This window comes from Thrips palmi, unplaced genomic scaffold (assembly GCF_012932325.1).
Source record: "Thrips palmi isolate BJ-2018 unplaced genomic scaffold, TpBJ-2018v1 HiC_scaffold_18, whole genome shotgun sequence".
In the NCBI taxonomy this organism is placed as follows: Eukaryota; Metazoa; Arthropoda; class Insecta; order Thysanoptera; family Thripidae; genus Thrips; species Thrips palmi.
Genome location: NW_023144627.1, coordinates 1781804 through 1807126, shown reverse-complemented (window position 1 = coordinate 1807126; position 25323 = coordinate 1781804). Strand labels below are relative to the sequence as shown.

The 25323-nt window shown below is 44.5% G+C and overlaps 1 protein-coding gene across 1 annotated transcript; it reads right to left on the bottom strand.

Annotated features, from left to right (window-relative positions):
- Positions 1-432: 432 nt before the first annotated feature.
- On the bottom strand, positions 433-24216 carry LOC117645499. Its single transcript, XM_034385755.1, has 4 exons — positions 24105-24216; positions 9877-10047; positions 9533-9700; positions 433-1080 (listed from the first exon to the last, which is right to left on the bottom strand). The coding sequence occupies exons 1-4, from the start codon at positions 24195-24197 to the stop codon at positions 901-903; spliced, it is 612 nt and encodes a 203-aa protein (XP_034241646.1). The 5' UTR covers positions 24198-24216; the 3' UTR covers positions 433-900.
- Positions 24217-25323: the final 1107 nt, after the last annotated feature.

The window sequence follows — 25323 nt, the reverse complement described above, 5'->3', positions numbered from 1 at the left end:
ACCCCGTAAAATTTCGATTTTTGATAAATTGAAGTCTGGACCGAAGATGAGAAAACTGTAATCAATGCCCTTTTGCGAACCTTATTGTCTGTGTATGACCTAACAACCCAGAGAGACTAATCGGCCAAATCTGCACTTCACTCCTTGCACTAGGGTCAACTTGTCAATGATTGACATATTTTGTCAAAAACCCTATTATGTAGTTTCCCCTTTCTCAAATACTAATTGTGATGTTATGCACCTTTTCTACCTTTCCGCGCGTGCCCTGAGGCCTCTGAAACAAAACCCTGCCGCGGGTTTGACGATAGGAAGCCCCGTCGCTGAATGGCAGCACTAACAAGCTGTATAGGGCAGACTGTCCCAAGTTACCCCCGTTGACGGTACTTCTTTGGAGTCTTCGACGATGTCATCCCAACATTTGTGTTGATTTCATCGTGCTGTTATTAAACAAGAACTTTGAAACCTGACAACAATATATGTTTTAAGATTGCAAAAGGCTGTTTCTAAACATGAAACCTGTTCAACGACAACACAACTGTTTTTAATCACGATTACATTATTATTTCTTGACAAGGAAGTTGTTATGAAACGAAAGTGCTGTTTCTGGATGGGTTTCCCGTTCAGATACAAAACAATACGGTTGTTTTTTAACAGCATTACTGTAGGTGGTTGTGTTGTAATATTACAGTGGATTTTTAACAGTGTAGGTGCCCCACCCTCCCTTACTACTTTCCATACAAGATTCAGGGATGTCCATAGTCCCGAAAAGGACGTCCAAAGTACGACTAAAAGTAGTATTTATGTTTACGGGGGTATGTCACAACAGCATTAACAAACGACAATGAAGTTCCTTCTCACAGTGCAGTCGGTGTCTAACCATGAGAAGCATCAAATTTCTCCCTAGGTTGTTGGCTTTGGAGACACGTCAACGATAAGTTTAGTGCATGCTCGAGGTTTCGTGACTTGCGGTTTCTTGGCGTGAAAGTAGAGCACATGTGCGCGAAATCTGCCGTAGGGCAGGACGGGGAAATGCCTGAGCTGTCCAATCCGGGACGGCGTGTTGGTGACATTGTACGTTATCTGCAACAAAAAAGAGCGTTTAATAAAAGGCACCTTACAAAATGATCCAGGAAGCGGAAGAAGGGAATAACTTGACTTATCCCCAAATTGAGTTTTTATTTTATTATTGTGCCTTAGAATGGTTTACATCAGTACACCAAATTATTTGACTGAATTCCAAGCAGTTTAAGAGAAAATCCACATGGAAAAAGGGTATAACTCAACTTAACCCCTTTTACGGTCTAAATTTCATTGGAAAAAATGGAGATAACTCAACCGAAGTCCACATGAGTCCGTTTGACAAATTGGGCAAAGGATATTACTCAACTTGTATTTTTATGAATCTAGTGTAAAAAGAATCAACTCAACTTAACCCCCCTTAATTTTAAATTTCAATTTGGAAAAAAGAGCTAAGTCCAAAAAATACTCCTGAGTAACATACACTTTATGCAGACTATTGTTCCACTTGACTTGTCTCCAAATTCCTCTTTGTTTAGGAAATATAAGGTGAGCTGACTCTGTTTCCCATTTCAACGGAAAGTGATAAGTCGCAGAAATCCTCTACGGAGGGACCTTACACTTCTGATTTTTTCCCCAAAATTGTACTCATGCTTTTTGAAATTATTAACATCTGCAACATTCATTTGTTTTGTTTTAGTTTTCCCTGCTAACAGTTTTTGGTTTCTCCTGGAAAATGGCCCAAAGTGAGTTATCCCCTTCTTCCGCTTCCTGGATCAAATGGCATAAAAATTTCTACCGTGGCCGCCACCCCCTCGTGGAAGGATCTGTAGTTGAACTGTAGATGAAACTGCAGTTGTTCATCAGCAGTTCGTTTCTGTAGTTCTTTGCTTCCCTTTATTTGTATTTAAAATGTAATCAGTTTTGTATCGTCCCCTCGCACTCGCAAGTTTCGAAAAAAAAAAAAATCACTCCCTCCACTGCAGGAAATAATCACAACAAAAGTACAAAAATTTCTGGCAAATTTTTTATCAGGAATTTAGTGTACTTTTCAAGTGCAACAATCTTTGTACAAATTACAATGGAACCGGCATGACGAGTGCTGTGCAGTCCAGGGCTCGTTGTGGATAGCACAATTCTCGTTGTACTTTCTACAATCCCTGTTGCTTTTATTGTACAGTTTTTGTTGTACTATCAACACTTTATCTTCCAGTGTCACATGTGTTGTAATTAATTTAAATTTCACATCTCGTCTTGTAAAGCAGGTGATGTCTGTTATCAGACAGGATTCCCCCATCGGTTTGTTTGCAGGGTTGGCAACCGATAACCAGGGGGGCGGCAACGGCCTAGGAAGCGCGTGAAGCCACTCCGTAAAAACGGTTATGACTTTTTATAACGAATTTTTAATGAAATTTTATTACATTGATGTTAAAAGTCATAACATCGACCGATTCATAACTTTTTCATAACGCTATCATAACAAGTCGCTTGTAATGGGTTTTCATAACATAGTTATGATTTTGTTATGAATTTTCGTGACACCGTCACCCGCCGCGGCGGGGTGTCATATCTCTGCGCCATTCTTCTCCCTCCAACGCACTAGGTGTAGCTCAGTGGTTCACCCTCCGACCGAATCCCGGTATATCGACAAAAGCCAGTTTCGGAATGATTCCGTCCGGCTACCAGTGACGAAAACATTTTTGTTGTTCATTTCACGTTTTTTCATAACAGCGTTATAAGTTTTCATACTAGCCAGGGGAAGGCCTTCGGCCTCGATGCTGAGCTGGATTCTGCTGGAGATGGAAATGCATTTTCATCAGTAGTAAATTTGGATGTGTTTATTTTGAAAATGGGTCTCTTTTCTTTTTGGGGGGTGATAACCAGGAAGTATGCATTTGCACGAAGGATTGTGATTCGACAATGGTTGGTTTCTCCTTGAATCGAAGGAAGGGTATTTAATAATCTAAAACTAAATTGTCCAACCAATCCTTACCTAACCTAACGGGCTCGTGACAGATCTTACTCTACTCGTGACAGATCTTTCCCTACTCTCGACAGATCTTATTTTCAAACTTAATGGTCCAACCAATCCTAACCTAACCTAACGGGTTCGTGACAGATCTTACTCTACTCGTGACAAATCCGAGGGGTACCTCACTTCGTCTAGTCAGTGTACACCCCTGACTCCAGTCACTGCCTTGTTTCAGTCTAGTCACTGAAAAAGTCGGCAAAACCACGTAAATTTGTCCCAATTTTAGTATTTTTGCAACGCATTTCGTGATATTTTCAGTCTAGTCAAAGTGGAAATTGAGTATAGTCACCAGTCAGTGTACACCTGTTTTCGAAGTGAGGTACCCCTCGGACAAATCTTACCCTACTCTCGACAGATCTTATTCTCAAACTAAATGATTCAACTAATCCTAACCAAACCTAACGGGCTAATGACAGATGTTACTCTACTCGCGACAGATCATACCCTACTCGCGACAGATCTTATTCTCAAACTAAATGGCCTATGAAGCTTGGCGTATGGTGCTACGACTATGGAGGTTGGACTATTTAGCTGGGACTGGGGAATATGGACTATGGAGCTTAGACTACAGAGTTTGGAGTAAAGAGCTTGGACTATAGAGCTTGGACTATAGAGCTTGGGCTATAGAGCTTGGACTATTGACCTTGGACTATTGACCTTGGACTATTATCTCTGGGCTATTGACCTCGAACTATGTATGCATATATGGATATAGGATTAAGATCAATAATAAGATACCTCTAGGAAACTAAAGGTATCCGGGGGGGGGGGGGTCGGACAATTGGGATGTCTAAATTCCCCAACAGGGTGCTTCGCTTCGCTCAGCAAACATATGGGTAATGACTTTTTCATAACAATTTCACAACAATGTTACTAGCCAGGGGAAGGCCTTCGGCCTCGATGCTGAGCTGGATTCTGCTGGAGATGGAAATGCATTTTCATCAGTAGTAAATTTGGATGTGTTTATTTTGAAAATGAGCCTCTTTTCTTTTTGGGGGCTGATAGCCAGGAAGTATGCTTTGGCGCAAAGGATTGTGATTCGGCAATGGTTGGTTTCTCCTTGAATCGACGGAAGGCTATTCAATAATCTAAAACTAAATGTTCCAACCAATCCTAACCTAACCTAACGGGCTCGTGACAGATCTTACTCTACTCGTGACAGATCTTACCCTACTCTCGACAGATTTTATTCTCAAACTAAATGGTCCAACCAAACCTAACCTAACCTAACGGGCTCGTGACAGATCTTCCTCTACTCGTGACAGATCTTTCCCTACTCTCGACCGATCTTATTCTCAAACTAAATGATCCAACCAATCCTAACCTAACCTAACGGGCTCGTGACAGATCTTACTCTACTCGTGACAGATCTTACCCTACTCTCGACAGATCTTATTCTCAAACTAAATGGTCCAACCAATCCTAACCTAACGGGCTCGTGACAGATCTTTCTCTACTCGTGACAGATCTTTCCCTACTCTCGACCGATCTTATTCTCAAACTAAATGGTCCAACCAATCCTAACCTAACGGGCTCGTGACAGATCTTCCTCTACTCGCGAAAGATCATACCCTACTCGCGACAGATCTTATTCTCAAAATAAATGGCCTATGAAGCTTGGCGTACGACTATGGAGCTTGGACTATTGAGCTTGGACTATTGAGCTTGGACTATAGAATATGGACTATGGAGCTTAGACTATGGAGCTTGGACTATCGAGCTTGGACTATAGAGTTTGGACTATAGAGTTTGGACTATGGAGCTTGGACTATAGAGCTTGAACTATAGAGCTTGGACTATGGAGCTTCGACTATGTATACGCATATGACTATAGTAAAAATAAACAGAGGAAGATACCTCTTGTAAACTAAAGGCATCAGGGGGGGGGGGGGTCGGACAAATGAGCTATTCAAAATCCCAAACAGGGTGCTTCGCTTCGCTCAGCAAATGAAAACGGTTTCGTAACATGTTATGAAAATGTTGTGACTTTTGCGCGAGCAAGGTGCAGGGGTTACTTATTTTGCTTCGATTGCACAGTAAATTGAAATGGCAGAATCCGTAACGGTTCGCCACAGAAACCGCCAGTAAATGATTCTGAATTTGGTAGTCACAGAAACTGGCATGGGCTAACAGAAACTGACAAAACTGCTAAGGGGTTGCGGTCTCCCTGGCCAACCTAACCTCACTGTGTCTCTGGATGCTTTTGTTGTTTTGGACATTATTAACATATTTTGATGTGTGCGCATACTTTTTCTTGCTTTGACAAGTCTATAAATTAATATTTTCCTTACGCGGTACATCTACACTCTTTATTTCCAATAATATAACATCTCAAAGTCGCGAGGTGGAGGGAATCGCAATTAAGGGGAGGTTCTACTGAAAACATTGCATTTTTCAAATTGAGCCCCAGTGTAAAAATTTGTTGCAGATGTATAGAAATACATAGTTAATAGTCAAACATGAAATTTAGAGCTCAATACCTCCCTCCAAATCCAGTCAAAGAGGTTTTTTCAGCTTATTTTAGCAATATCTTAAAAAATTCTCCTACGCAAAGCATTTCAACGTAAACTGATGTTCTGGACATTTTTCACTTCTTTGGCTCATATGCAATAAAGCGTGGCATCACCAAGACATGGTACCCAACAAATTTATTTTGGCGTTGCTTTTCAGAAAAAAAAGACACCAAAATACCAGAATTTTTAACATTTTCATGAAATTTTATTGACATGCTGTCTTAAAAACACAGCTTATGATTTTGTAATAGTCCCAGTATCTTACAAATGCCACGGTTTATCAATTATGAACCAAAGAAGTGAAAAATGCCCAGAACATTAGTTTACGTTGAAATACTTTGCGTAGGAGAATTTTTCAAGTTACGACTGGAAATAGCAGAAAATTCCTCTTCGACTGGGTTGGGGGCTAGGTATTGCTCTCCAAACTTCAAATTTATCTATTTACTATGAAATACTTAAAATTTACAACGAATATTGATAATAGGACTCCATTTGGAGAAAGTAAGATTTTCAGTAGAACCTCCCCTTAACGATTACGGTGCAGTGTTGTCCGGATTCCGTGGCGAGTGCACGGATTCCGACGCCTGCTGCAAAACCGCCCCGGATCTATTTACCTGCCCGTTTCTGCGATTTGGGGCTATCAGACCACTGCAGATTCCAAGGGCGGATTTAAAGGGGGGCAACAGGTGTTTTGCCCCCCCCCCTCTTTAGCGTCAGCCGACATGGGAAAAAATGGGAGAAGGGAGAGGGAGGGAAGAAAGAGAAGAGAGAGAGAGAGAGAGAGAGAGAGAGAGAGAGAGAGAGAGAGAGAGAAGGGAACGAAGGAGAAAGATGGCACAAACACTGAGAAATCAAACGTGGTACGAATCGAAAGACATCGAGTCACCAATAGCTTTATCATTAAAGCAAACATAAAAAATACCGTAAACAGGGGTAACTTGAGACAATATTTCACGTTTGGACCGCGTGTCTGCTAAACTTCTTTCACCAACCCAAATCCTAATCATGTTTAATTTCACGTGACTAATCGGTTTGGAACCCATGAATTTTTCGGGGGTCACCTAAAATGAGAGTCACGGCACGGGCCTCCAAAGTTGTCTGAAGTTACCCCGCCATTTGGGGTAACTTTGCTTTTCAACGGAAGTGGTGCTTTCGCCGGTCCATAGTGATTTCCTTAGACGTTTACCTTATTTGCTATGGAGAATACACAAGGTAGGTTTACGCCAGACCGCGTCTTGTAACAGGCTTCGCGATGTCTCGCGGCCTGTTCCTCCAATCCGCGCCTGACGTACCTACCTTGGCCTGCGGCGCTAGCCTGCCTTCGGCAGTCATTTGTCCGTCGGCGGTTACTTGTTGCATGCTGGGGGACCCCCCTTCATTGTAGATAGAGTTGCTTCATCTACAGATAACACGATCTTGACCCTTGTAACTTTTTTACTTGTCGAGGCTGGGGGGCCCCGCCCCCAGACCCCCCTTCCTTCACGACAGAAGTGATCTGCCTGCAGAAAACTCGATTTTTTGCCGTTTTCAGGTGTTTTTCGGCTATAACAAGGTAGGTTTACGCCAGACCGCGTCTTGTCGTAACAGGCTTCGCGATGTCTCGCTGCCTGTTCCTCCAATCCACGCCTGGCGTACCTACCTTGGCCTGCGGCGCTAGCCTGCCTGCGGCAGGCAATGGCTTGTCCGTTGTCGGTTATTTTTTAACTTGTTGAATGCTGGAGGGCTCCGCCCCCCAGACCCCCCTACATTGTACATAGAGTTGTTTTATCTACAGATAACACGATCTTGACCCTTGTCACTTTTTAACTTGTCGAGGCTGGGGGGCTCTGCCCCCCAGACCCCCCTTTCTCCAAGACAGAAGTGGTCTATCTGCAGAAATCTCTATTTTTCGCCGTTTTTTAGGTGTTTTTCGCCTATAAAAACTGAACCAGTTGAGCTAGGATGGTGAAATTTCGCGTGTGCCGAGCCAAGAACATACCTAAGAAGTGTGCAAAATCTCACCGAGATCGGCCGAGCCGTTCAGGAGGAGTAGTGCGGACAGACAGATCGACAGACAGACCGACAGACAGACAGACAGACAGACAAAACTTTTCAACCCCACTGGAGTAACAGGCTTCGCTATCGCTCAGCCAAAAAACAGAACCAGTTGAGCTAGGATAATGAAATTTCGCGTGTGGCGAGCCAAGGACATACCCAAAAAGTGTGCAAAATCTCACCGAGATCGGCCGAGCCGTTCAGGAGGAGTAGTGCGGACAGACAGACAGACAGACAAAACTTTTCAACCCCACTGAAGTAACAGGCTCCGCTTTAGCTCAGCCAAAAATGGTCATAGCACTGACTCGCATGGTCCAAAACCACCGTTCAAACGCTTAATCCTCTTTCCAATCAAGTATGTAAACAAGTGCTTGGACAGTTTTGACCTCGGAATGTGCCCAGCTAAGTGGCAGCTCCAAAGGTAGAAAAGCAGAAGTGTCTCAAGTTACCCTTTCTGTCTCAAGTTCCCCCGGTTTATGGCAATGAAAAAGCTTATATTTAGATTTGTTTTGGTGTATCTTCAAACAAAAATGCCCCTGAACGTAGGCAATTCGCACCACTTGCCCCCCCTAAAGCCTCGGATCCGCCCTTGACAGATTCTGCCATTTCAATTTACTGTGTGTAAGATCTAGCCCGTTGATTGCAAAACGCTATGCAGAGATGAAAAGAGTACAAAATTTGGGGTGCATTAGGCCTAGCAGACTGCCCGATACTATACTCCAATTCAACCGAACACAAGGGCGGAATTATTTACATCAACATGGCGCATTCGAGTTTTTCCTAAATTTTATGATTTCACGTGTTTTTCAGTGTTTTCACTGCACCTTTATAGTGGGTGGTGGTGGTGGGGGTCGAGAAGAGCAATAAGCCTGATGCACCCGAAATTTCAAGCCCTTTCCATCGGTGCAAAGCGTTTTGAAAAACTCAGTCTAGTTTTCATAATCCATAACAAGTGCGCAACTTCTGCACTGACCACGCGAGCATCGCTTCACGGTCTCTCTAGGCCGTTGCCACCCCCTACGATAACGAAGGTCATTTTCCAATTTTTGCTGTATCCCCGGAGTGTGATTTGATTAGGTCCTACTTTCGGCATAAGAAACATCCGAGGGAACATCAGTCCATTCCCGTTATTTGTTAATCTCTGCCTCTTTCATGTATAAAGACTCCTTCACCACTTTTTTCCAATTTTATTGGCTGAGCGATAGCGAAGCCTGTTACTCCAGTGCGGTTGAAAAGTTTTGTCTGTCTGTGTGTCTGTCTGTCTGTCTGTCTGTGTGTGTGTACACTACTCCTTCTGAACGGCTCGGCCGATCTGGCTGAGATTTCGCAGGCTTATTAGGTATGTTCTTAGCTCCGCACACGCGAAATTTCACCATCCTAGCTCACGTGGTTCAGTTTCTATAGACGAAAAACACCTTAAAAACGGCGAAAAATCAAGGTTTCTGTAGGCAGATCACTTCTGTTTTGAAGAAAGGGGGGTCTGGAGTTGAAAAGTTACAAGGGTCAAGATCGTGTTATCTGTAGATGAAGCAACTCTATCAAGTTAGAAGTAGCCGATGCTGGACAAGCCATTGCCTGCCAAAAGCAGGCTAGCGCCGCAGGCCAAGGTAGGTACGCCAGGCGCGGATTGGAGGAACAGGCCGCGATACATCGCGAAGCCTGTTACGAAAAGACGCGGTCTGACGTAAACCTACCTTGTCATATTTGTAACAACGTTATTAAAATTTTGATAATTCAGTTAAAAATGTAAAACGGAACGACAAAGGAGTCGAAATTTGTAAGAGAGCCTTATTATACCGATTGTTGGAAAACATCAGATCTACCATTGGACGAAAACAAGACTAGGATCGGACAGCCCGTTCCGAAAATATTTGCGAAAGTGTGAAAATGAATTTTGTTTATGGCAGCCAACCGTGTTTGTTTGCTTCGGACTCACGTTCCGCAGAGGGCACTTTCGTGGGAACCCGTCGACGTGTTTCGAAAGTAACTCTGCTAGATCTGTAACGATGTCCTCTAGAAGAAAACAAACGTCTCCAAACGGCATTACTAAGTAGTGTTCTCTCCATCCCGACACTGAATCCCACTTGGCGAAATCAATAGTTGCCTGTCAAAGAGAGGCAAAGATTAATTTTGCAGATTGAAGCGACCAAGATCACTCAGCAGCTCAATAATAGGAATGTCCGAATAGGTTCGTACATAGAATTGGCTCGTTTCAGCAGTCGCGAAATAGATACTTTTTGCTTGGTCTCATACATTTTCCGTACAATGGCACTCACTCACCCTGGTTGCACCTCGAGTCAAGATGTTGTTTTTTACCGTGCCGTAGCCATTGAAGAGAAGGTTGTCCTTGCTGGAACGGTTGAAGTGTAAAACACCTTCTATCTTGAGGTCATCATCGGTGTCATATTCCGGACAAAGCCCCATTTCGCGAACGGTAACAACATACGGTCCCTAGAATAGGAAGCGAAATATCGTTATATGGCTCAGCCAATTTTAGGCTAGCGGCGGCGGCGTAATCGACATATCATTTTTGATCCAATTGGCTACGGGGCCACAAAATTTCGTCAAAAACATGTTAAAAATGATTGCGGAAATAAAGCAAGATGTTAATTGGCTGAGCGATAGCGAAGCCCATGCCGCGTTTGGGCGCACTAAAAAGTGACTGGTCGTGCGCCTGCCTGTTTGTAGCGTACACGCTCACGTTTCTCAGCAACTTCATCACCAATTGTTCCCAAATTTCGTATTGAACATCTCCAAAGTGGCCCACAGGGGAAGTTGATCTTAGATTAACAATTATCTTCGTTTGAAATATTCAGAACATCGTTTTGAACTAGGTTATTAGCGTTTTTAGCTTGCTAGCAGCGTGTGGCTGACCACTTTCTCATACCGGCTGCCGTCTGCAAGACGAGACGGCACTTGTGCAAATAAAGAAACTGATGAGCAAAGGGGATCTCAAAAACATAGGTTCTGAGGTAGTTTTTTAGCATTCTAGAATGATTGAAACCCTTCCGGAGTGTAGAGAGGAAAATACGAAAACTGAAAGTAAGAATGGTTTGCCTGTTGCGTTCTCCTCTCCCCCCTCCCCCTCGATTTGACGCTTACCCGTTCAGAAGCTACCCCGTTTGGGGGTATAAGGGGTGGGTTTGAACAGGGGGGTTGAATCTCGGCAAATCGCTTCTTCAGCGGTCAGTGACACTCCCTCTTAGCAACTTTAGTCAAAATCAATTTTTTAAAGCCCATTTTCAACTGTTCTTAAGACATCATTTTGACAACTTTTTTTCGAGGGGGTGGCTTACCCTTTTTGCAGTAACTTTCAACTGCGACGTTTTGGGAACCTTTAGGAGACCCATTAAGGTACCTTTCTGCCAAATTTCAAGCATTTCCGAAGACAACGAAAAAAGTTATAAGTATGTGAATAAGGGGAGACCTTATTTTGGACGCCAGTGTATGTTCAAACAGAAGAGAAAATTGAACAGCTTTCCTCCAACCTAATATTAGGTTACCTCACAATCAGGTATGACAGTCAAATTAATCCAACTTCGTTTCGGGGACTTAGACTAAACGAAAAGCATTTTTCTCTCCGCTAGGTGGCGCCAGTGCCAGAGCCTGCGTTGTGAAAAGGGCTCTTTTCTGTTAAATTTTTAATATTTACAACTCGAAACAGATATTACTCTATTGGCCATGACGAAACACATGCTCCTATGCCAAATTTAATATCTGTAGAAAACGTGCGAGTTTAAGGGGGCACACCAGTGAAAATCGTCAAAGTTTTGGTAATTTTTTAGTTTACCGTCTTTTGGCCCGTCACGTGTATTTTTTGTGAAAAAAATACCGGAGGGACGGGCATATAGTGTGACTCGCTACGCTCGCCAGGCCAAGGTGGGTGTAACGCCGGGCGCGGATCGGCGTAACTGGCGTAGCGGAGCGAAGCCAGTCACGCCGTGATGCGGTCTGGCGGTACACCTACCTTGTCACGTACACTGAGAATCCAAACGCTATGAGTATAGCGTCAATTTGTACAATGGGGCATTCCAGACCCAATTAGCAGGCCGCGTAGGTGACCACTGCCGATTTCGTTCCTCTTGTGGTCAAATGTTACCTACCACTAGGGTAACATGACCCTAAATTTTTAAGGTCGAAATGTGAATACTTCCGGAGATATCGCAATTTGAAATTTTCTCTGAAATTTCTTTTAGTGGTTTTGAACAAAGTGTCAATTTTTGCGCGAATCCCTCCTGCTTCTAAAGTTTTCGACTCAGGAGGTCTAGATCACTGCTCCTTACGTAAAATTTATCAAGGAATCAGAATCCGTCGCCAAAAAGCACCTACGATCGAGTTTAGAGGTCAAAAAGTGGCCTCAAACACAAAATTTTGTTATTTTTGTGTCTTATTTCAAGGCAAAAATGTAAAGGGAAGCGGGTCTAAACATAAACTTCCCAATAGTGGAAAATGTTCCTTTAGACTCCCTCTAAACAGCTGCGGCTCGAAAAAGGTGGTTATAGGTCAGGATCAGGCAACACAGCCTTAAAATTAGAGAGCGAATTTCAGTGAATTTGATAAATTATGTTCGCAGTGGGGTGCGTCGATATAGACGACTTTTTGACTACGACTCTTGGTTAGCGCTCCATGTTGATGATTTTTGGTGCTGATTCCAAAACTGACCTCGGTACTACGATAGGACAACTTCTTCATGTCCCTATTGGGTGTTCAGCGCCAAAAAACGCGGAGTTTCAAGAGTTTTTCTTGGTTTTTGGTGCCGCACACCATCCCAAACTGTCGGGGCAACTGTTGCTAGGTCTGTTGGACATCACGTCCACAAAAGACAACTCTTGCAGTGTGGCCGGACTATCAGACACCTTCAATGTGAGTTCCAGACGTCAATTTTTTTGCTATTCTTACTAATTTCTTCCTTATTTTGCCTTAGCGTCACTATATTTTGACAGAGGTGTAATGTAACCAAATAATGCAATTTGGCACTGCGACCTTTAGACTCGTTTCAATAGAGCATTCTTGTCGTCCACGATCGAAGAACTAGAAGAACAAATCTGGAACTCGCGTCGGCAACAAACTTTGCAGACTCCTGCGAATGGACTGGATTTAGAGTTGTCCGAGGCGTATATTCTCCAAAAGCACTTTCGTCTGTTTCAAATACTTTTTAACCCAGGAATTGAGGATATTTGTCGATATTTCTCCTTGAAACCGGGCTCGCCACGTACTTTCTTTCTTCCCGCCTTCCGGTTTCGTTCTTCTTTTCGTTTTTCAATCGGCGACGACTAGAATGCTGTATTTTAAAGTATAAGGGAGTTTCTTAAAGGGTGAGACATCGCACCAATTTTCGGCGGTACAAAATGTATCACCGAAAAAAAGGTCGTACACAAATTTATCACCGAAAAAAAGGTGAGATTGGCCCTTGTTTTCCTGGGGAAGTATCACCCTTTTTTCGGTGATACATTTGTGTACGACCTTTTTTCTCGGTAATACATGCGTGTACGTTCATTTCTTCGTTGATACATTTTAGTATCACCCTTTTTCGGGATGAGACAGTTATGTCTCACCCCTCAGAGAGTGAGATGTATCACTATTTGATTTTCAGTGGGGGGGGCCGTAAAACACTTTTTTTCGATATCGCAAACGTAATAGCGCGCCAAAGTTACTTCATGGCAATACAAACTCAACGCGATCTGGGCCAGGTCTGTAACTTAAAGCTTGACCCTCGCGCATCGACGTTGAAAATTCGAAAATTTGACTTTTACGGGTTTTTCTAAAAACAGCCATAGAAACTGAACCTGATGTCCAAATGATGTTTCCGAGACGGAAATGGTAACGTCTGATCATGCTTTATCAGTTTAAGACCACCGGGACCCTCTACAAGCAGTAGAGGACTGATGGGAGAAAATTACAAAATTCCTTTTTTTTCCGTTTTTTACAATACGCAAAAATTGCCTTCAGGGTTTGATACGGCCATCCTGACGTCACCGTCCCCGAACCATACCCCGAATCATCTTCTCTAAGGACCCCTTCCTCGTTTACAGCGCACGGGGTACCCCGGGATCCGGTCACACGTTAGGATATGGACGCCAAAAACACATGTTTTACTAAAAATGCAAATTATCGGTACTCAGGGCACTGTAGGGCCTTCGTCTCGTCCGTATGAACTGTAGTGAATCAAAATCGATTACTAGATGGTGTCTTTGCGTCACAGGCACCTACCAGTATATTGACAATCGAATGGAGAGACCTTAAGAACGCCATTTCCGTTGAAGGTTCGGTTAAATCCGTTTTCCAAACATTCGGTTTCCACTGTACTGCTCTTGGCTCGCCCGGAAAATCCGAGACGACTCAGCCCTCACCACGAGAAGGTGGCAGTACGTCGAGATTCACCACCACCCTTACCCACCCAACCACTGGTGGGACTACGACACTTTAAAAAAGGCCGTACATTTTAAGGAAAAAGGTACGGCTAGACCGTACCACACGATGTACAGAACAGCTGTACCCAAAAACCGTGCTTCCCATGAGATCCTATGTCATGAAAAACCCGTACTCCGTACCCCAAAAGCCGTACTGGCTGAGGTTTGGTGGTACCAGACAAATGTTCTACCAGACTGTGCCTGTATTTTTCCCGCGGATTTTTCCTACAGCGTATGTGTAAGTTGACACCTTGATACTGTACGCAGGAGAATGGAGCAAAACGCGAAGGTACAGTACGCCAGAACGAAGGTAAATGTTTACCTGTAAGAAGGCATCACCTCCAAAATTGGTCAACCGGCGTTACATGTCCCTGCGGCTGTCGCAGGCAGTCGCACAAATTTTAACGGTATTGAGAAACTACCATAACGAAGACAAACGAAACAGGGGCCTGTCTACGGGGGGCTCAGCTCTACAGCGCACTAAGCGTAAGTATGTTCCCCGGGGCCGTTGCAAACGGACATAACGGTGAGAAAGGAAATGAGAATCTACACGATGGATAAGAATAACCCGTATTAAGGGGGCTCATACATGTTAAAAGCACTTTGTATAAATTTTCTTTTGATGTAGACGGATCAAGATTTTACAATTTCTGTGTTAAAACCCTTTTAGATAATTGAGTAAGCTTCATTTTGGCTTAAAGGAAAGTGACTTTGGACATTTTTTGGAGATTTAGTCGAAACGTTTAAAATTTTGGTTCTCGTGAGATTTTGTTCGCATACTTGCTCAGATCTGTGGGGAAAAAATCAGGGAGACTCATCCCTAGTAGTGTCATAGAATTGACTACAATGGGCTTTATATCCACAATAGTTTTCAAGAAAAAAAATAAAAACAATTTTTTTAACCATTTTTTAAACAAATTTTTTAACAAAAAATTGTTTTTATTTTTTTCCTTGAAAACTATTGCAGATATAAAGCCCATTGCAGTCAATTCTATGACACTACTAGGGATGAGTCTCCCTGATTTTTTCCCCACAGATCTGAGCAAGTATGCGAACAAAATCTTACGAGAACCAAAATTTTAAACGTTTCGACTAAATCTCCAAAAAATGTCCAAAGTCACTTTCCTTTGAGCCAAAATGAAGCTTACTCAATTGTCTAAAAGGGTTTTAACACAGAAATTGTAAAATCTTAATCCATCTACATCAAAAAAAATAATTTTACAAAGTGTGTTTGACATGTATGAGCCCCCTTAACGTGCAACCACCTTCTGTCGTTAATCCAGCCGAGCCATTTACGGCCTGAAATACGTTTTAAGTCTAGATTAACGAGATTTACAGTGCAAATAGCGTGCTAAAGGTCTCTTCGTCCGATTGTCTATATACTGGTGGGTTCCTGCGACGCAAAGACACCATCTAGTAATCGATTTTAAGTCACTACAGTTCATACGGACGAGACGAGTGCCCTACAGTGCCCTGAGTATCGATAATTTGCATTTTTAGTAAAACATGTATTTTTGGCGTCCAAATCCTAACGTGTGAACGGATCCCGGGGTACCCCGTGCGCTGTAAACGAGGAAGGGGTCCTTAGAGAAGATGATTCGGGGTATGGTTCGGGGACGGTGACGTAAGGATAGCCGTATCAAACCCTGAAGGCAATTATTGCATTTTGCAAAAAACGGAAAAAAAATGAAATTTTGTAATTTTCTCCCATCAGTCCTCTACTGCTCGTAGAGGGTCCCGGTGGTCTTAAACTGATAAAGCATGATCAGACGTTTCCATTTCCGTCTCGGAAACATCATTTGGACATCAGGTTCAGTTTCTATGGCTGTTTTTAGAAAAACCCGTAAAAGTCAAATTTTCGAATTTTCAACGTCGATGCGCGAGGGTCAAGCTTTAAGTTACAGACCTGGCCCAGATCGCGTTGAGTTTGTATTGCCATGAAGTAACTTTGGCGCGCTATTACGTTTGCGATATCGAAAAAAAGTGTTTTACGGCCCACCCTAGTCTGGAATGCCCCCAATGCAAAAGCATTGCACATGAAGTGCGATGCACCCCCCCCTTCCCCAATTCCCATGCATTAGCATAGGGCATTTTCGGGACGCATTGCACGTAAGGTGCAATATGGCTATGGCATCGCACGTATGGTGCGATATCTCAGCTGGGGCATTCCATGACTACGGGGCCACTTTCGTAGGTGACCATGTCCGATCTTGATGCAATTTGGGTCACTTATAGTACCCCCCAAGAAAGAATTTTGTGCAAAATATCAGTCGGGTCGGACGGAAACTTCCGGAGATATCGAGGTTTTAGTGAATTTTCAAAAATCACCTAAAATCGATTTAGGAAAATGACATGATATTACGTTTTGCACCGTGCTATCGTTAATATTTGAGCTACAGCAAAAAAGAGGGGTTCGTTGGAGGCGCAAAAGAATGGGGAATCAGAATATGTGATTGGATTTGAGATTCGAGTGCCCTACACTATTAAAATCTTGACAAATACAAAAAAACCCTAATTTTTTTGCCAATGTTTAAGGCTCTGGGTAACGTACACCCACAGCCAGAAAGGCAAATCTGAATTGCGCAAAATGTAGCCCAAACCTTTAACTTTCGATTGCTATGTCCAAAAAAGGTGGGTATGGGGCTCGTTTAGGCTGTGCAGCTTCTCGAAAGTGGAGATGCACAGTCGAAAAACGTTAAAAAAAAATTAGCTAATTTTTCGTCCGAGCCTTGCTGCTCTGCTATCCATGGTCCCTCCCTCTACAGTCATACCTCATTTTAAGCGTTTTTTCTTTGCTAATGCAAAACTGCCCTTGGAAATGAGATCCGAGGCACCAGAAAGGCTGTGAAGCCGATTTAGTGAAATCACAACATTTTCTCAAGGAATATTTTTCCGGAAAAAATGGCTATTTTCAACGCCATAAAGAGGACTGTTAGACAACTCGTATCAGAGCTCCCGAGGCGTCATTCTACTCAAAAAAATGTCCTCTTTCGATAGACAAAATAAAAAGTTTGGGTATTTGCATCCTTCACCTACTAAATTCGGTTTTATTGAAAAAAGAGCACTTTTGGAGGATTCGGCTTGGGTCGGACTGAGCCCGAGCCAACAGATTACGTCCTGCGAGTTCGCCCTGGGCCACCAGGACATGCAACCAGCATGTGTTTCGGAAAATATTGGTTAACCGCCGTCTTGTGCACCCTTCGGAACCGCCCCGTCCTGCCCCACCCCACCCCGCCCCGGGCGCGGGGCTCTCTCTCTCTCTTTTCCAGGCTTGAGCGCCTGTGGAGCAGAGGGTACTGTACATTCCCTCAACCCTGAGCCAGCGGCGACCCTTTGCTATGCAGGCCTTTTCTTGGTGCCATCATGAGTGTGGCAAACAGCCTCGGAACAACGAGCGAAACAAAGGACCGAACCCTTATAACGCACCGGAACAGCACTCCGACAATGAGGCCCCCTGTGGGGTTCGGCTGTTTAACTTTTCCTTTGGTCGCCGGGTTGAGGGAATGTACAGTAGGCTATGCACCCATCGGAACCGCCCCGCCCGCCCCACCCCGCCCCGCCTCGCCCCGTCCCACCTCGCCCCACCCCACCCCGCTCCACCCTGCCCCGCCCCGCCCCGGGCGCGGGGACGGGGCTCTCTCTTTTTTCCAGGCTTTAGCGTCTGTGAAGCAGAGGGTAGGCTACCCTGCACGACAGGTGCGTCGAAGGGATTGCCTGCAGTCTCCTCGCGGCCGGTCTGGTGCGGCGGGGCGGGGTAACGGGGGGGGGGGGGGGGGGGCTGATTAGGGGAGGACGGAGAGTGAGCTGTTCGGGTCGCCGGCTCCGTTGTTTACAAGTGTTGCTTTGTGTGCACTTTTGGTCCTGGCGTCTGATCTTACTCTGTGGTTTTGTTCAAGATAGATGCGACAGGTGAGCGATTCTCACGTTTCGGGGTAGTTTTGGCGTCTCTGATTTGCCGAAAGTGAGAAATATCCAATTAAGTTTTTCTGATTCTTGGGGTCCTGGATGATACTAGAGTTATGGAAATGGTATTTATAGTAAAGACCTTGTGCTATCTTCCTAAAAACATGAGCCATAAGGTATTCCAATACGTTTTAGTGGGTGTTTTGATCACGGAAATTACGATATCACGGAAGTTACAAAGTGAGAAAATCGGCTTTAACGGCTGACTCGGGCTTGCTGTGGCTTAAAATTCGTTCCAGGGTCAAATGATACTCTAAGCCCGACATTTAAGCGAAAATTTTTTTCACCTAGTACTGCTGCAACATTGGGTAAAGGGTGCCACGGAAGTTACAGGTAATTGTTGATACACGCCATTTTATAATGCTCTAGCCCGCTTTGAGACCGTGTACAGCGTCTTAGATTTCCGCGACCCATGCAATTATATCCCAGGGACTCCACTTTGATGGCTTGTGTCATGGAAAGTTAAAATTTTGGCTTGGGGAGAAGTCCAGAGGTGCCTTTTCGAAATTTGTGGAGTGAAATTGAATATACGGAGGACATTTTTCGTTGCAGCATAAGTACCTTTGAAAGAAGTCTGGCGTATTGGTCTTCGGTTGAAATTAGCTCGAGACATGCCAAGCTTCGAATCCCCATCGACAGTTGGCAGCATTTTCGAACCACACCGCCACACTAGGGGCGGAAAGTTCGAGTGTGTTCTCTTTGGACAATCACGGAAGTTACATTTAGGGTATTCCAAACGCTACGTACACCAATCCAACGAACGTGAACTATTCGAAATGTGTGCGTTTAGTGGGCAATGGCCCTGCCTAACATCAGAAACAAACCCCATGTCGATATCTGCACTCGTTTGGGCACAGGAGTCAGAAGTAACGAAACTACCCCGAAACGTGAGAATCGCTCAGGTGAAAGTGCGTTGCCTTTTCCTCCCCCTTTTTACGTCAAACGAGTGTCTGTCATTCAAAGGGTTGGTTTGAATTCGTGTTGTTTATGTGACAGGTAGCAGTCGTCAGAAGTGTTGCAATCCACGCAGCCAACAAAAAGGTCACAACTGGACTGCGGCAAATTACACAAGCGATTAGCGACGCGAACGCGCGTTTAGTGCCTTTCCTGGGCGAGGGGGTAACGACTGGAAAATTTCGTGTCAGCCGGATTACTGATTACCCCGGATTACCCCCAACTTACCTCCGGATTACAACAACAAAATTCCTGGATTACCTTTGGATTTAGCAGGATTACCCCGGATTACCTCAAAATTTTCCCGGATTACCCCGGTTTACCTAAAAATTTCGGGTTATCCGGATTATGGATTACCAATTTGCTGTCAGCCGGATTCCCGAAGTCGTTACCCTCTCGTTCCTGGGTGCTTATTGGTGTGACAATTGCCGAAAGGCCTTTCCTAACCTACATGTTGCACCAACCGGTGAAGCTGGGCCAAGTCATGCTGTGGTGGGGCGAGGTGGGGCGGGGCGGTTCCGAAGGGTGCATAGCCTACCCTCTGCTCCACAGGCGCTCAAGTCTGGAGAGAGAGAGAGAGCCCCGCGCCCGGGGCGGGGTGGGGTGGGGCGGGGCGGGGCGGTTCCGAAGGGTGCACAAGACGGCGGTTAACCAATATTTTCCGAAACACATACTGGTTGCATGTCCTGGTGGCCCAGGGCGAACTCGCAGTACGTAATCTGTTGGCTCGGGCTCAGTCCGACCCAAGCCGAATCCTCCAAAAGTGCTCTTTTTTCAATAAAACCGAATTTAGTAGGTGAAGGACGCAAATACCCAAACTTTTTATTTTTTCTATCGAAAGAGGACATTTTTTGAGTAGAATGACGCCTCGGGAGCTCTGATACGAGTTGTCTAACAGTCCTCTTTATGGCGTTGAAAATAGCCATTTTTTCCGGAAAAATATTCCTTGAGAAAATGTTGTGATTTCACTAAATCGGCTTCACAGCCTTTCTGGTGCCTCGGATCTCATTTCCAAGGGCAGTTTTGGATTAGCAAAGAAACCAGCTAGGGCCCGCCCTTCCGTCGAACCGAGTTGCCAGCTCCGCTTCGCTGCGCCGGCAACTCGGTTCGACAGGGGGCCGGCCCAGCTTGGCCTGCCGGCGGCCTTTCCTCGGGCCTTCGGCCCTCGCATCAGACCCAACTTGGCCAGTCGAAGGCCCGGGCCTTCGGCCCGCTCGCATCACACACAACGTGAGCGGGTAAAGCAAAGTTATCGATGTACCATCGTGACTTAGGCCCGCCCTTCTATTTACAATATGCAAAAGTCCTTACACTTTTTACTCCAACTGTCCTGAGAATATGCCCATTTCATTTGTCTCTTAGCCCTCATTCCGAAAATACCCATATTTGCCATGCTACTGCAACTCCTTGCAATAGAGGCACAGCAGGAGCGCAAAACGAGTCCGTCGCACTTTTTCCCATAACTCATGAAGGCGGGCTCCTGGACCCCCCTTCCGACCCCTCGTTGAAGAGGTCTTGCCAAGACCTATCTTAAACTTAAGTAAAAATTTTCAGTCGGTCGACCCCCTTTTTTCAAGATCCTGATGTGACTAATAGACGAAGTCGGGCTCCTGGACCCCCTTTCCGACCCCAGGTTGAAAAGGTCTTGCTGAGACCAATCGAAATCTGCAATAAATTTTTTTAGTCGGTCGACCCCCTTTTTTGAAGATCCTGATCTGGCCAACTTGTAAAAGCGGCCGATGGGGTCGGGACCAGGTCCATTCATCTTGTCTCGTCGCCCCGATTCCAAAAATACCCTTATGTGCCCTGCTAGCACCAATAATGGCGGAAATCCCCCTCCCGCTCATGTAAACCATGATGCACCTGCAGCAGCCCTTGTGCGACCCGGGCGGGATTTGCACCGCCGGATTATTTGTTTGGACGGTACTCCTGAAGTACCCTCCAAATCTGGTTACTCCAGCTCAACTCCTTCCTTGTACACAGACGCCAACAACGACAACAACACACAGACACAAAGGCAAATGCATAGGCCCCCCCCTATTTTTTGAATAGAAGGGCGGGCCAAAAACGCTTAAAATGAGGTATGACTGAAGAGGGAGGGACCATGGATAGCAGAACAGCAAGGCTCGGACGAAAAATTAGCTAATTTTTTTTAACGTTTTTCGACAGTGCATCTCCACTTTCGAGAAGCTGCACAGCCTAAACGAGCCCCATACCCACCTTTTTTGGACATAGCAATCGAAAGTTAAAGGTTTGGGCTACATTTTGCGCAATTCAGATTTGCCTTTCTGGGTGTACGTTACCCAGAGCCTTAAACATTAGCAAAAAAAATGAGTTTTTTTTTGTATTTGTCAAGATTTTAATAGTGTAGGGCACTCGAATCTCAAATCCAATCACATATTCTGATTCCCCATACTTTTGCGCTTCCAACGAACCCCTCTTTTTTGCTGTAGCTCAAATATTAACGATAGCACGGTGCAAAACGTAATATCGTGTCATTTTCCTAAATCGACACTGGTAAAACTAAAGCGTAACTCTATGCTTGAGTCAAGCATAAAGTTACGCTTGAAGACGTTACGCTTGAAATGAAGCATACTCTGGATATTCCCCCATGCATTTAGATAGGGGAAATCTTGGCGGATGAGCCTGTTACGCTTGATTTCAAGCGTTAACAGATTACGCTTGAAAACAGAGGGTAATACTACGCTTTGGTTTTGCCAGTGGATTTTAGGTGATTTTTGAAAATTCACTAAAACCTCGATATCTCCGGAAGTTTCCGTCCGACCCGACTGAGATTTTGCACAAAATTCTTTCTTGGGGGGTACTATAAGTGACCCAAATTGCATCAAGATCGGACATGGTCACCTACGAAAGTGGCCCCGTAGTCATGGAATGCCCCAGCTGCATTGCACCATACGTGCTATAGCGTTTGGAATCTCAGTGTAGGCCAGCAAGATATTGTTGAAGTATGGAGGTGCCCTAGCAAAGAGAGCCCTCAAGAACGATTACCCTGTGTCTCGTTGAGACATACGAAAGGTGCAAATATTGTGAGCCATGCTTCGGTACACACTGCAAACCTAACTGTCTACTAACTAAGTACACACTTACTAATGCATGCTTGCAAGTACACACTTACAAACGCATGCTTGGCCAAGTACACACTTACAAATGCATGCTTGCAAGTACACACTGAGAGGCATTTTTTTTAAGAAGTCCGATCGTGGAACACGACCGAAGTGCGTCACTTTGAGTGCGTCAAAGTTCTCTTAGCGTAATTTTGAACAAGGATTTCGATTTTGCCGGTACGAAGACCCTAGGCGTACTCTAAAACTACGTTTTCGTGCAAACCACATAAAAATGGCCTTTTTTCCAGCTTCAGTGTTCGCCTAGGGTCTTCGTACCAGCAAAATCGGATTCCTTGTTCAAAATTACGCTAAGAGAACTTTGACGCACTCATCTATCTCATTTATTACCCGATCTGTGACAAGTGTTCACATTTACCGCAATTCTACTTAAAGTAAATGCCTTGCGTGATTGCAAAACTTTAGAAAGCTGCCATTTCCAAACTACTTGAGCTACAGCGGTGAAATTTCACACCAACTCTGACATCACTTGGGACAATATTAAGACTGAATATGGGGCGGAGACGGTCACGCGAAGGGTGGCTTATCTGATCTAAAACTACCCAGAAATGACGGTTTTTCAATTTTTGCAGCGCCACTGCTTTTCACGCGGCGAACACAAACTTTTTATCTCGTAGTATGATAGATTGGTCCTTTATCTATAAAATCCACTCATCGGATTGGCGAAAATCGATGCCGAACACCAAAACCCCAAGAAAAGTAAAAACCACTACAAAACCTGAAAAACAGTCATAACATCTGTTTGGGTTGTCCTATCAACAAACGGGCACCGGATTCGTGTTCCTCGCGTGATTTTTCATAAGATACCACATTTTGAGCTCAATCGAGTGCATAGAGGCCTCAGAAAGGTGATTTTTCAATTTTGGCCATATTATGTGAAAAGTTGTCAGAGAAAACGAAAATTGCCCATAGAATCTGAACGGTGCATATTTCGGCCCCAAAAATTTGTGGCCTTTCTTAGACCCACAAGGACTACCTTTGACCAAAAAATGGAGGAAATCGGCATCGGTCGTAGGGTTTAAAAATTACCGGTAATTTTCAATCTGGACGGTAAATTACGGTAACATTGGTCATTTACCGTAATTTACGGTAAATAACGGAAAAATTCGATCTTATGTTTATGTGCACTTTTGCATGTAAACTGTTAATAATTTGTTTTCAAAGGGAATTTTAGACTAGCGGAGTGTTTTAAAAGGCATATGAAAGTGGTTGAGACACTTTTATTGCCAAATATTCATGCCTTTGTGCACTCTGAGTAAATTTCAGCTGTAAAAACATCAGGAAGGTTAGGTTAAGTCGAAAATTACCGTAATTTACCGATTTTCGCAGAGTAAATTACCGTAAATTACCGGTATTTTACCCATTCTTACCGGTAAGTTTACCAGGCTTTAAATCCCTAATCGGTCGTGTTCCACGATCGGACTTCTTAAAAAAAAAAGCCTCTTACAAACGCATGCTTGACGCCGTATAACTCCATGCGCCAAGCACGCGTTTATAAGTGTGTACTTGCAAGCATGCGTTTGTAAGTGTGTACTTACAAGCATGCATTTGTAAGTGTGTACTTAGTAGACAGTTAGGTTTTTAGTTCAGCTACGCAGTTTACATTACATTGTGTACCTATCGGAGGCCACAGCCATCTGAAAACCTCAGAAGTTTTCGAACCCAATAGTGGATTACATCGAAGCACAAAAATTACCATCTCATCGCGCAAACCGCGTCTTCTTTAGACAAACCGTTTCGTCACAAAGGGGCAGGGACGACGAATCGTACCAAAGAATGACCCAAAAATAATGCTTCCAAAAATCTAAGTGCATATTTGTCTATGGTTTAGGTTTAAATTTGGCCTCATTTGGCAACGTATTAAAACGTTTCGGCCATGGACACAAAGCCGTTCGGTAACTGGAAACAAAAATGTCAATAGCTTTTCGGCGTGACTTCAAACTAAAACATCAAGCAATTGTTTAGGTCGAGAGAAGTGAGAGAACGCAAAATCTTTGTGTACAGGTTGAAACATATTCCAAGTGTTTCGTTTCCTTACCGCGACAGCCGCAAGAACACAACCATTGTAAATGACGGCGGTTATGAAGAGCAGCATCAGTTTGCTCTGCCACACTGCCGTGAGAGTTCGCATGACATGAGGCCGCGGCCGATGCGGCCGAACCAGAAAAAGTCCGTCAACAACTCGATGCCATTTAGCACGGAGTGCCGTGTCCTCGTCGGTACTCCTGTTCGTTCACAGCACTGGAAATTAAAAAAACTTGTACCGCTTTCGTAACCATCCACATTAGAGAGAAAAAACGTTAAGGCAAACGCTGACGTAAAAGCAGATTATAGTCATGGGAATGTTTATTGGCTAAGCGACAGCGAAGCCCCCCGTGAACTGGGGTCGGGAATCCATTGGTCGTGAGTCTGTCTGTCTGTTGCGTTACACTTTTCTGAGGAGACCACTGAATGGATAAGGTACAAATTTTGCATACGTACTCTATAAATATCCAAGTTAAAAATGACGGAGCGGTTTTGCGATTTCTTGCGATTGAAATAAATGGCAGACGTTTCGAGGGGTGGAAGCAGCCGAGGGCGCACATGGGGGCGGCGAAGGCCTCGACGCCCACGACGCAGTGCACGCACTCCGCCAAACGCGGGACTCGGCCAACTCCCCGCAAGTCTCCACTCTCGGCTCCCAACCCTGGACAGAAAAGACAGTGTTAGCACCAAGGGCTGCACTGCAAGAAAAAGTGTGGATAGTACAACAAAAGTACAACAAAAACTGTACAATAGAAGTACAACCGGGATTGTAGAAAGTACAACGAGAATTGTACAAACCACAACGAGCTCTGGACTGCACAGCACTCGTCATGCCAGCTCCATTGTACTATGTACAACAATTGTTGTACTTGAAAAGTACACTAATTTCCTGATAAAAAATTTGCCAGAAATTTGTGTACTTTTGCTGTGGTTATTTCCAGCAGTGTGTGCCGTTTCCATGGAAACGGCACACCAGGGTGTCCACGAGGTGTCCCTCGCGCGCGAAACAGCAAACTGGCTACACAATCAGCCCGAGAGAGACAGCACGAAGATGCAGCGAAAGAAACAATGAACGCTCCAAATTGGATCACGAGTCCCGAGAAATACAGTCCAGACTTCTGCCGGAAGACAAACGCGGGCTTATACTTCTCAACACTCTTATTCCAGGAACGTGACATCACGTTGAAACGAACGTGACAAAGTGTCACGTTCGTTTGAGCATTGTGTCACAT

What these genes read in the sequence shown, in the direction of transcription:
- LOC117645499 (XM_034385755.1), bottom strand. Translation starts at nt 24,197, where the DNA reads ATGCGAACTCTCACGGCAGTGTGGCAGAGCAAACTGATGCTGCTCTTC. An exon ending in TGACTCGAGGTGCAACCAGG is followed by an intron (nt 9,701 to 9,876) that starts GTGAGTGAGTGC and finishes TCTCTTTGACAG; the next exon opens with GCAACTATTGATTTCGCCAA. An exon ending in GAAAGTGCCCTCTGCGGAAC is followed by an intron (nt 1,081 to 9,532) that starts GTGAGTCCGAAG and finishes TTTTTGTTGCAG; the next exon opens with ATAACGTACAATGTCACCAA.